This window comes from Aythya marila (genome assembly GCF_965140915.1).
Source record: "Aythya marila genome assembly, chromosome: 2".
NCBI classification, from domain to species: Eukaryota; Metazoa; Chordata; class Aves; order Anseriformes; family Anatidae; genus Aythya; species Aythya marila.
The window spans coordinates 62,311,792-62,324,715 of record NC_139043.1 but is presented as its reverse complement, the minus strand read 5'-3'; the positions used below and the strand labels follow the sequence as shown (position 1 = coordinate 62,324,715).

Genomic DNA, 12,924 nt, shown 5'->3' with positions numbered 1-12,924 from the left:
CAGCTCAAGAAAGAGAAGGATAGGATATAAAGTAACATTAGCCTTCTAACTCCAAATTCTGCTTTTGTGCTGTATTTTCAGAATTTTGCAGTACTGGGTGTACTTATTGATTTAAGTAGGAGAAAAAATACTGTATAAGTATAGTTAGCATTATTTAATTGTTTCTGCCTGCAGAATTTGACATTTGAACTAGAACTTTAAAAGCTGCATTAATGTCAATTCTCATATTTTGTTGTATTATGAATAAATGCACAACATTAGGTAAACATAAATACTTAATGATGGATGAGGTCTCACTGAAGTTTAGCGGAGAAGCAATAGCAGAGGTGTTTCATATTGTAATACAGGTTAACTTCCTTATAGAGAAGTAAAAGTTAGTTGTGCTACATAAAAAATTACAGAATTGTCATCTAGGAATTAATCAATTCTTGCATTTCAGTTATTTGGATGGCTCTTCTGTAAAATCCAGCCCAAAACATTGGTCTTTGCTATTTTAGCATTGATGGCAATAGAAGGATCAGCAAACCTTCAAACTCAGTGGAACATCATGGGAGAATTTAGCAATTTGCCACAGGAAGAACTTCTAGAGTGGATACAAGTCAGTACCAGACAAGGTATAGTATTTAATAGCATATGATGTTCCCCATTTACTGTGAGATATAACTATAGAACTTAATATGAGAAAATAACTGAAGAGGTATTGCTACTATCTGTGTCTTGGGACTATCCAAAAAACAACAACAACTTTTCCACATAGAAGCTGTCTCAAATGAAAAAATTATATATATACAAAAAGTTAGTTAGACTCCAGCCTACCAGCTTGGAGGTTCTGGCCACTGGAGTAGTGTATCTGCAGCAAAACTGCTTTTACAAAGTCCAATTAAAGCAGATTTTCACTTGCATAACTGGTTCTGTATGTGTGTCCATGCTTATCGTTTGGCTAGAAGAGAATTCAAAGTGGCTGTGTTGTGCTTGCTCCTGCTCTTTTACGGAAGAGAACAGAAGTGTCAGAAAACTATTTGGGACCAGAATAGTTACCTTTTTAGCAAGAAAATATACATTCAGGCCAAAGAGGACTGACATTCTGTTGCTCATCTAACAGTGGTATTAGAAGTGACAAATGAAAAAAAAAAAAAACAAAAAACAAGACATTCTCATAATGAATACATTACACATTCCAGAAAAATAAGATGTATTAAAGATAAGATTAATAGTAAGGTATTAAAACTCTGTTCTTAGATGTTCAGTTATATTAATGACATATATTGAGGTCAAGGTTTTAAAAAAAAAAAAAGTGATTTTGTGAATATCATGTGGGTGCCACATAATGCTATTTCAAAAGAAGTAAGTACCTTTTCCTCTTCACACTTTGTTTTTCTATTATAGGATTACTGTTTTAGGTATTTGAAGATTTGTTCTGTTTTTACTACTTGATTCTTAATTTCAAAAATACCTTTCATTCTGTTTTTCAGATGCTGTTTTTGCAGGAGCAATGCCTACAATGGCAAGTGTTAAATTGTCCACGCTTCGTCCTATTGTAAATCATCCTCACTATGAAGATGCAGGATTAAGGTAACTATCAAAGTTGAGTATTTAAACATTTTTTTCCCTTAATACTCTTAATGTTGATAATATAAAGTAAGAAAGGCATTATGTAATATAGAAAAGTTGGTTAAAATACCCGTAAAATTTTAAGTCAGATTGAAAACATGCAGTAGTTCTTCAGGAACTTCTTCTTGTGTTCATCAGAGGGGATATATTGCAGGATAGATGTGACTTCAAACTTGCATACCAAAAAAGAAAACAACAAAGTAAAGAAAAATAAGAAGAGGAGTAAATATTCATTTTACATGGCTCATGTCCTTAATTCTGTATCTGACATTAAGTACAAACAGATAGGACAGGGCATGTTTGGGGAAAATATTCTGGAGATGATACAGTATCAGAAAATGAGCAGGAGTTAATAAATAACGCCATGCTCTCTGCAATGAAAGGAGAATATTACTGGATGTTACAAACGGGATCATGTCGAGCAAGTGATGATTTTGTTAGATTCAGTATGCAGACCTCAGAGTGAACATCTGGTCTTGCATTGTGCATTTTAAAAAGCCCAACCAAGGGCAAAGAGTATGACCTTTTGCAGAGGGACTGGGCAGATAATTTCTTCTGATCACCTCTAGTCCAGGCAAGTTCATTTTGATGTCTTTGCATCTACCATTGAGTATTACATTTGAAATGCATCATTTTGATGTTTTTACATTTTCTGTTCAAAGTAACCATGAATCTTGTGGCAAAGTTGTTTCCTGCTACAGAAAAATAAAAAGAGCTCTATATTTATTGTTCTGGGAACATTACATTTGTGAAGGAATCATCATATTAAAGCAAATGTCACTGAAATTAAACTACAGTAAAAGTAAAAAAACAAAACAAAAAAAAAACCACCTTACATTTCCATCCTGTGTTGTTTAGCTTACTTTTATCATATTTCTCTTTTTGAAGGGCCAGAACTAAAGTAGTATATTCCATGTACAGTCGAAAACCTGCAAAAGAAGTGAAAAGAGAATTAATAAAATTAGGAGTGAATTACTACATTCTAGAAGAGTCATTGTGCATAAGCAGAAAAAAGTGAGTAATCTCTTTCTCACAAGAATGATATACCAGTCAAATATGTAGTCCGAGATCAAACAGTAGCTTTGAAATATTGATCTATGCTTTATTAAAAGTGCCCATAATTCATTTTTCTCCAGCTTCTCCATCTATTAATAAGTATGATCAACTTTATTGATGTTAGTAACTTTTTGGTCTTTGTGTGCACCTGAAAAGCTGTGTTCTTTGTATTTTAAAATTTGACTGTGAATTACAGCAGTTTGCAAAGGAAAAAAAGAAATTATTCTGTGATGGTAAGAAGAGATGTGTGCATGCACTAAAAGCCAAATATGATTAAAAGGTGCAGAGTAGAAGATAGTTTGAGTACCAGAGTATCATGGCCATTGGTTGTCACTGAAAAAATTGTCATATTTAGACTGTCCATAAGAAAAAAATGATGTCATTTTTCTTAATTTCTGTTTTGAGCCTTTAAGACATCATCTAAATGGAGTCATTTCATTTTTATTCTAAATACAAAGAAATTCAAGTTATTACATTTCTTTAGTATTATCTTCACCAAATTTAGGAAGTTTTTCAGTGATACCACCGCTGAAAGATAACTGTACAGGGAATTATTAGTGGTTGTGTGCCTTAATAAAAAAGCAAGGAGGTAATACTTTTTTAAAGGTGTCTTATTTTTCTTTAAAAATGTCAGGAGTGCGTCACCCTTCATTTTATAGAAAGTTTTAAGGGTCTGTGGTGATGTATGTTGTATAATGTGAATTGTTTTGCCATATATGCTGCCTCTTCTGAATTAATTGTTATTAATTACATAACTACAAAAACGACCAAATTTTATACATTATAAATACTTTTTTATTGAATTACTAACATATTTATTGATATTGTAATCTGATAATTTTTAGTATAAGTACAAACTTCAAATAGAAGGCACAGTCACTTATTCATAGAAAAGTTTATAAAATTGAGTTCAGCAAGCTAAATGCTTTTTTTTTTTTTTTTTTTTTTCCGGTGGAATTTCTTTATCTCTCTTTTCATTTTATTTTTTTTTTAGGCCTGGTTGCAGTATGCCAGAAATTTGGGATGTGGAAGATCCCGCTAATAGCGGCAGAATTCCTTTATGTACCCTGATGAGCAAGGATTCCAGGCCATATTTCATCACAGTATTTGAAAATAGCAATTACAGAGTCTTGAAGATTCCATATGAGTAACATTTCAATGCAAAGAACCATCAGTCTTTCAGCTTTTTAAACAAGTAACTGTAAGAATTCTAAATCAGAAATACCTTTTTTACTAGACTTAAAATGGAAAAATGTGTATCTTATTTTTTACCATTTTAAGTGAATTCTGATTATAGAAATATCTTAAACCTAACAGTTTGGATTTCTATTTCAGGGTCAGTCCCTTGAGATTTGCTATGCAAATGATTATATGTTTGCACATTTTATTGAACACTGATCCAAAAGGAGTTAAAATCTATGGAAAGTAACTCCATTCTCAAAACCAATGATATTGTGAAATGGGACTGTCAGAATGTCTTAGCAAAGCAAGTTTGTTTAAAGCTTTGGTGCTAGCAGCTTGGAACAAAGGAATGGTGCATCTGGCATCACATTTCTCATGTTGCTTTTATTACCCATTTTATTATTCTGGACAAGGTGTTACTAGAAATTCTCTTAAGTCGCATAGTTTCACTAGTCATGTCTGAGAGAAGTACATTTTTTGTGTGAGAATTAAGAACATTGGTCATTTTGGATCACTTAGCACATGCTTTTAAGCTTGCTTTTGAAATGGAAAACTTTGTAAGCGAACATGAAACTTTGTTATTTAGGTGCATGTTCTTGAAACCTTATTGATATTAAAAATGAAGACTAATAAGTGTAATATTTGGAGCGAGCAATAGTTTAGCTTTTCCGTGTCCAAGGGTTTTTAGCATTCTTATGCGTTCAGAATAAGCTGGCATAATACAAATGGAATTTTTAAGAGAAAATGCTTTATTCAGGAAAAATCTGTAATAGCCTTAGAAACATACTAAAATAAATCCTTCACTGCCTTAACTAGACCTTCAGCGCCTAACTTGATAAGAACTTATTTTCAAAATTTATGCCCCATTTTCTTTTCCCCTGTATTAGATCCTGCCTGGATTTTATCATCAGCATTAAAGAAAAATGAAATTTAACCCAGTTGTGATATGAGTATAGCCAAACAGTTGGGTGGGTGTAATTTCTCCAACAGTATTAGACTGGTTCTTCAGTTTTATGTCATCTTGGCATCACACTAACGTTATAGGTAATATAGGACTTAAAGAATTCATTTCCCAGGATACCTAGTACAAGGACATTCTTCAGTCGTTTAACTGATATAGAATTTTTGTGTATTTATTGTTATGGGAAAATATCACAGTAATGGTGATTCTACAGTTCAAGGTTTATAAAGTCTCGTGTTTCTCTATATCATTCATTCTTGGCTTGTTTATGTTTTTTTGTTGTTGTTGTTGTTCATGCATCAGTCTATTGACATGACTGGTCTTTTACAACTCTAAGAGCATCTAATAATATTAGATGCTATATGAATGGTATCTACCATATGTATAACAGGAGCAATTAAATGGGAACCTCTGATAAAGTAGTAGTGTAACAGCTGATCAGTATTCTGAGTCGTCTTATTTTTTTAAAATCCATTTTATTGAGAGGGTGAGGGAGAATGGCTGAAAATGCGTTAGCTTTTTAACTTTTACAGAATAAATTTTGGAAAAATTTATATAAGGAAAATATCAAAAACAACAAAAAAAAAAAAGGGCTTTTGGGAAGTCACTTTTTAAAATACTAATTGAATTCAAGGAAGCCGGAAAAAAAAATCTTTATATAAACATTGTGACTAGTGTTCCAGCACAAAAAGGTACTGTATTTTTATGCAATTTATGCCAACTGTTGATGTGTACTTATATGTGGTTAAATAAAAAAGAAAAAGATGGAAGTTGTTCTCATGTTTCTAATGGATAATACATTTCTACTCTTAAGTATTAAAATGAAGTTTAATACAGTTGCCACAGCAGATATAACTGAAGCTGAACCCTGAACTAAACAGTACAAGGAGATGTTTCAGATAATTAGAACAAACCCAACTCATCTCTTTCCAGCCTCCAGGTTATTTGGAATATTGCTACAGGTAAATATGAAAAGACAGCGAGAAAATGTCACATAATATTTTACACCCAAAGTGAACCTGGAAGGCAATTCAAAATGGTGCTTTTTCTAAATTTCTAAACTCAGGTAATCCAGAGTGAAACCCAACTACAGGTAGACTGAAGAAACATTTAAAAGTTAATGTTCAGAGATGTACTTCAGTAACAATGTGCCTTATTTGATGAGGAGGCTGTTAGTGAGTACATGGCCAGACTGTTCCAGTGACGTTTTTTTGTAAATTTTCATCTAATGTTGAGTGCCATTGTACTGACAGCCTCTGTGAACCAGTCTTAAAACTAAATAAATATTTCCATCTTATGTTAAGATGATAAAATCTAGTAAAGGAAATATATATATGTATATATATATATATTTTTTTTAAGTAAAAAAATAAAAAAAAAACAATATGTGATTGTGGGGAAGAAACATGAATTCATGAATTGGGTGCATCCTGTCATTATTTTCTGGTTATCTCAGTAATTTGTTCTCAATTCTAGGGAAAAGAATTTAAATAATTCTACAATTTACACATAGGAGCTCCATGTTAACATTATGCGTTGAACCAGAAAATGGAAGTCTGAAATATCTTAACTGTCACTGAAGTTGCTTTTCAGTTTGCAAGATCCTGATCAACAATAGTGTAACTGAAGCTCATTTTTAAATATGTGCTGTCCTTGACATAACTTAGGTACGTAATTGAAATGTTACAGTGCCTGAAAACAGTTTCAGTGGATTACATTCCAGTAATATTTAATCATATAGATTTATCTACTGGAGTCTGAAATACTGCTAGCTTTCAATGTAGTGAAATTCTTCAGTACAGTGGGCACAATTAAAATTTAGTATCAAACTGTTGATAATTGTGGAAACAGTAAGATTTAGCATAAGGATAAAACGAGAAACCTTAATGAAACAAAGATGCTAAGCCCTGTTTAGTACTGCCTTGCACTTCCTTGTTCTTGTCTACCATTTAAAAAAAAAAAAAAAGGCTTGGCTTTTGCCTTTTTTTTTTTTTTTTTATTTCAGTGAAATATAGTGAAACCAAATCAGTCAGTATCTCTTGGACTCTTATATCATGGTTAAGATGTCAAGTTCTACAGCATAGCTCTCAGTACTGTTAAAGCAATCAAAAATGCTAAGTACAGCTTGAGACCTGTTTTTTTCTGATTACATTGTGCAGTTTCTGTAAGTGCTGTTATTGCATCTACGCTGCAAAATGTGAAGGACTGCAGTGAAACAATGTTATTTTTAAACCCAGAAGAGTAAAGTGGTCTTGAGTCATTTCAGCAACTGGACAACAGAACAAAATCCAAACTCACGCTAGTGCTTTTCTATGTCAGTTTTGTGATTGTACTGTGAGTAGGATGGCAGATGTGGTGTGAAAGGAAGACTTAACTCTGTTAACAATTAAACAGTCTAAACATTAAGGAATAATTACTCTTTGAGTGACATTAAGATTGTGGATGTAAAATTACACTTCTGAGAACTGGTTAGCATTCTGTGCACATAACTGCATTAATTGCTTGGGCACTGAAACCTCTTCCAGTGCTGTGATAAAACATTCTTAGCTGTAGTTAAATGACACAAACACTTCAGAGCTGTTCCAGTATGAAGTCAAAGCATAATATTTGGATAAACTGTCTGCAGCATAGCTTTGAGCTGACCTGTTTGGAGCCAACCAGGAGGATTCACAGGATTGGGCATTGGCCTGTGTAACCAGGTGGTGCCTAGGAACAGCTTTTAGCCAGCTTGTCTGGAACAAAGTTTGTTTTGCTATGTGGAAACAGAAGGCTGTGATCAAACATCACAAGTTCATGCAGGGCAACGCAATGCAATTTTCTGCAACTTGCCAGAAACAATGTGAAACAGAGAAACAGTATGAGCATTGACATTAAGAAAAGTCAGGTAGCTGGTATGTTATCTCAAAAACATAGCTGGGTGTTTGCAAAGACTTAGCTTCTGCATTAAGCAGATGTTAATTTGCAGCCATGAAATTGAATGGACTAGGTCATGGACTCTTAAGTGCTAAAAACAAGCAAAGAAAGATGAGTCATCTTGAAGGGTTCTCTAAAAACTCTTTCACACTTAGCAGTAAAGGATTTTCCTTCTACTTCCAGAAATAAATGACTAGTCTTTGGGGTTTTATCAAATTTTGGATTCTTTTCCACCCCCTTCATGGGGGGTGGGGGAGGGAATATGGGCTATTGTATCAGTCCTTCAGTTTATTTTGCATCTTATGGTGACTGAAATGTGTTGTTATGCCTTTCTTATTAATATATACATATATTATATAATCTGACCTCTTAAGAAGACATGATATATCACAGTTTTTAATATAGCTATTCAAATAGACCGCTTTTAGTAACTTCACAGGAGGAGCAATCACTTATTTACTTAAAACAAACAAACAGACAAAAACTTAATATTGTTTTTTTCAAAACCTGATCCACCCTGCTTATCTGCAGAATGGCAAAAAAAAAAAAAAATAAAGTCAAACAGTACTGATGTTACTTTGCAAGAAAAATGTATATTTTCCAAGTGATTTTAGAGATTCTGAAACTAGCAGATCGATTCTTTATCTTTCAGAAATTGGCTTCTGTTTCTTGATTTTGTGCTTTAATTCTCCATTATGGATAAAATTCTTATAATGTGTGAAATTGTCAGTTGTTAGAGTGGATTTGTCATGTAGTAGTTGAACAATTTTATTACTTCCTGTTACAGCATGTGTAGAACATTTATTGCCAATAGATCAAGAGAGAGAAGAGAGCTAGAAATCACACAGTGAATTAATAATATTGAGTTCATGTTGGCTAAGGAGTCGGGCAGGATAGCCTGCATTTCAGTAGCGATAAGTAATATCAAAGAGATCATATTGATGCCAGCCAAGCCTTTGCATGAACATCAGGTCAAATGTCTGGACTTTGGATCAGGTGTGACAGCTGCTCAGTTTAAAGACTTCTCCAGACGTGGCAGAAATGCAAAATCATTTCTTGTAAAGTTTCTTCTCATTTTAGTGTTAGGTGAGAAGATGCTGATTGATTATTGTATAAAATTTCTGCAAATGGAAGATCCCTGTGACCCCTCAAGATACCAACGTATAAATCGATTCTTGAATGCAAGTAATACACATTTTTGCCTACTTCACAGGAAGGATGAGATAGAGCTCTTGGCTTAAAGCAGTACATGAAACTGCTTACTGGATCTCATTTAAAGATAACAATGAGCGCTAACAGGAAAACTTCAAAAAAGAGTATCTGTGCTTTTGTTGTTCATCTAAAAGGAAGCAGATTTGTTGTTTAGTCTGGGGACTTGACCAAGCCAGTGCCCCCAAACTCTTACTTTCATTGCTGGTTATTTGCTGTATTTAGACACCCGAGCAGTACCGTATTTATACTATTGAGCAGCTGATTGCTCAGCTTCTCTGACAGCAAGTCCCTAGAGTGCCTCATGGTGCAGATTAGCAAATATCATTTGCAAGGAGTTAGTTTCTCTGTAGGTATCTCAGCCTGAGTTATGGAAAAAATCTTGTGAAGTATTGGCTTTCAGCTTAACTTTTTCTGAAAGTTTGATTTTTTTTTTCTTAGCAAAAGAAATGTCAGAAAGACTGAAAATATTCCAGAGTAGGATACCTATCTTTTTTTTTTTTTTTTTTTTTTTTTTTTTTTTTTTTTTTCAGAATTATTTCCTTCCTTACTTTTCTTTGATTTTGAGTGTGAAAACATAACGTGTCTAGTTTATTCTTATGAGCAGTGGGAGGTAATGTTATAAGCAAGCATTAGTAGTCCAGTCAGGTAGAAATTCTCATTCCTGAAGTATCTAGAAGACCACTCAACTCAAAACACAATTTGTATAAGATACTAGGAGCGGTTTTCCTTAACCTTTGTTTTCTTTGTTCACAGTCCTTTAGCTGCGGTAATCATGCTACGTGCTGCTTCATACAGGGTCTTTGATTTGGTCATTTTTGAGTTATTACATAATTTAAATGGATGAAATTTCAAGATTTTTTAGACTAATGAGGTCTTAGCTAGTTGGAGGCTTTTTTTATCCACTAGTTTTTTGCCTGAAAAGGGGATTGTTAAGACATTGTTGAACCAGGAGCCTGTGACACAAGTTACATTCCTTTGAACTCTCAATGTGCAGCTGGATTGACAACTGAATTTAGAAATAAACTTGTCAGCACTGATGGTTTGTTCTGTATCCTAGCACACAAGGAAATGGTAAAACAATAAAGTTCCAATTGAAATAAATTGAAAAACATAAATATTTGCAATGACAAGGTGCAGCAGTACTGCTGAAAGAAAACATGGTTTCAATAAACTCAGACCTTGTTTGGAACATGTTTTTTTTTGACTTTTGTTTGTGTTCTATTTTATCTGATTCTGTTTCACTTTAATACTTGGAAATGGGATAAAATTGAACAGAATAAAATGGAGCAAAACTGCATAGCTGAAAACTGGGAAGGTGTCTGTCTTCCAAATATAACCTGTTTTTCGAAACCTCATCAAAATGCTTGACTTAGGCAAATGATCTAGGTGATGTGAGCTGTCGATGTTAGCTGCTTTTCCTGCACCAGGGTAGTTTGTAATCACCACATTCTTCCTCACTCTGCAGTTCATTTATTTGTGAGTTAAAAAGATCCTAGACTTGTTACAAGGTTAAACCTGGAGTGTGCATCAGCATCAGGACCTTACAAAAGGATGAGAAGCACACTTCAAAAACAAAACAAAGCAAAAAAAAATAATAATTGTTTGTTTATATGGTCTGAAAATACCTTTCTTCCACATATAGCATGTCTCAACTCATGTCTGTGAAACATGCTCATCAGAGTGAATTATCAAGGGTGTGCTATGCTGCACTGTAACTAGGAGGACCAAAGTGAATGTATCACAGCTATGATCAGAACATGTTTTCTTTGTGGCGTATCGGTCTAACAGGAGCTGGATTTATTTTCGAGTAGGACTAAGTGTGTTGCCACTAACCTAGTCAGTAAGTCCAGCAGTGGATTTTACTGAAGAATTGATTCAAGCTATTAAGAACCAGAATGACATCTGTGTTATTTTAGAGTGATGGTTAGATTAAGTTTCTAATGTTTTGGCTGCAACTGCATGTCATACTGTTACATAATAGTATATATAACAAAGTAAAAGAGCATAGAGAAGATAAACTGGAGAGAGAAAAGAACCTCCTGCCATGCCATAGCTATTGCATTCAAAATATTTCAACTTATTTGATATCAAAAAAAAAAAAATGATAAAATCATCTGATCTTCAGTGGGCACTTTTTCAAGTTTTTTGCTCATGTCTGCTTTCAATGTAGGAACTTTTTGTTTTGTGTTGTTTCCCCTGAGGATCCTTTTGATTGTTTTCTAAGGTTGATGTTAAAGCTAATTGAGACAAGTCACTGAAGGAGAAACAGGACAACATTGTTTTGCTATGCTAAGCAGCTCGGCTGATGAACTTCAATAAAGAGCTGTGCTTAATGTATGTGTAACATATGCGATCACTCCTTCTGGTCTCAGAGTGTCTGAAGCAGATGTCTGGGGGGATTCCAACCACAATATTTAAGTTACTTGTGGCTGGCAATGTTGTTTTATGTCATTGTCATTTGCCAGCTTAGCTGTGTCATTTATTTATTTATTTATTTATTTTACTAGAGTGCTTTCTGAATTGTTCCAAATAACTTCGACCCTCATATACAGTACACGGGTGCTGTCGTCTTTGTTATTGGTATGGTGAGGCATAGGACCTCAGTGTTACCTATTACACAGTGTTTCACCCCTTTTTTCATTACCTTAGTACCATCATGCATCATCCAAATCCTTTGAGCGATAGGTAACATGCTAGTCTGTGTGGTTAAAGAGATGTAAATGCCATCTAAGCAAAGCAACCAACTATGATGGAAGCTATCTGCTCTGTGCTCCCCTATTTACGTTTCACAAACAAATAACTACAGTGATGTACTTTTGGATGTTTCTGCTATTTTGTAAATGTATACTTGTCCTTTTGGAATTTGCTCCTGCAAGTTTGACAAGCAAATACAGAAAAGATGTATGCAGGCTTTACTGAAAGCTTCACAAGTCATGGTAATTTCCTATGATAACATACCCAAAAAGCCAAAAGATATTGTCTGATATTGTTGCAGAATTGCACTTTTGATGGGTTGGATTACACTTTGAAAGAACAAAGGATGAGGGATGCACACAATTTGGAAATGTAATTCATTTCTGACTAAATTTGTGGTGTATTCTAGTGCAGTCAAGTCACGGTGCTCCCATAGCCACCATGAGGAGTCTGTAGTCTGGATGAGCAAGACAGGTTCATGAAGCCAACCCACTCACAACTATGGGTGAACTGTGCAGTCACACTTCATCAGTTCCTGGTTCCCTGATACCCTTTTGTACTTTCTTCCTTCTGGCACGGTGAGACTGCAGGCCAGACTTCACCATTGCCCTTTGAGCTGCTAACAAGCAGTGAGCAGGAAATTTTAAGGTAAGGGATGAATGAGCCAAGCTCTCCCACAGGTTCATGCTTATTGAATTAACAGTATCTATTATTTCCTCTCTCTATGCACAGTCAGTAGCATATGTCCATTTCAGTAAATCCTGCTATTTGTGTTCTTTGAAGTAAGCCCTCTAAAACAACTTCATTGATTCCTGCATGACTACCCGATTACCTTGTCATTACAACTGTGAAGAAAAAAAAAAAAAAAAAAAAAAAAGGTGACAGAAACTGACCATTAAGGTCCATCTAAAAGACATACAGAAAGCTAAGCATGTCTTGTACTGTTGGCAAATGACATGCTGGGGTCTGTCACCATGGAGCACAGTGACCTGCATGACATAAAGATGAGCTTGGCTATGCCCTGAACCCAGGTTTGTCCTCCTAGAGTAAAACAGATTTCATTTATAGCAGGTATCACTGCTGGGCAAACTCTTGTTCAAGTGCCACTCCAGTGAGTTCAGGGGGTTGAGGAGGTTTCCCTTGGTTATAGTCTACTCCAGCACCCAGGGGCCCAGGCTGTAGAAAGCAATCTCCAAATTTCTTCAGACTTTGCATTGTGAGTGGTTCAGTCTTATCACTGCATGAAACGTCATTGTGTACTAGCACATGTGTTTGATTCTGGAAGAATTTAGAGG

The 12,924-nt window shown here is 34.6% G+C and overlaps 1 protein-coding gene across 2 annotated transcripts in view; it reads left to right on the top strand.

The window, feature by feature from the left end:
- DPY19L1 (dpy-19 like C-mannosyltransferase 1) overlaps positions 1 to 6,071 on the top strand; it is a 57,785-nt gene extending 51,714 nt beyond the window's left edge. For both annotated transcript variants that reach the window (XM_082752735.1, XM_082752734.1), the window contains 4 exons: positions 440 to 614; positions 1,473 to 1,572; positions 2,500 to 2,625; positions 3,662 to 6,071. In XM_082752735.1, the coding sequence (XP_082608861.1) occupies positions 440 to 614; positions 1,473 to 1,572; positions 2,500 to 2,625; positions 3,662 to 3,818 (558 nt within the window). In that variant the 3' untranslated portion in view covers positions 3,819 to 6,071. The remainder of the gene's footprint in view (positions 1 to 439; positions 615 to 1,472; positions 1,573 to 2,499; positions 2,626 to 3,661) is intronic.
- The last annotated feature ends 6,853 nt before the right edge of the window (positions 6,072 to 12,924 follow it).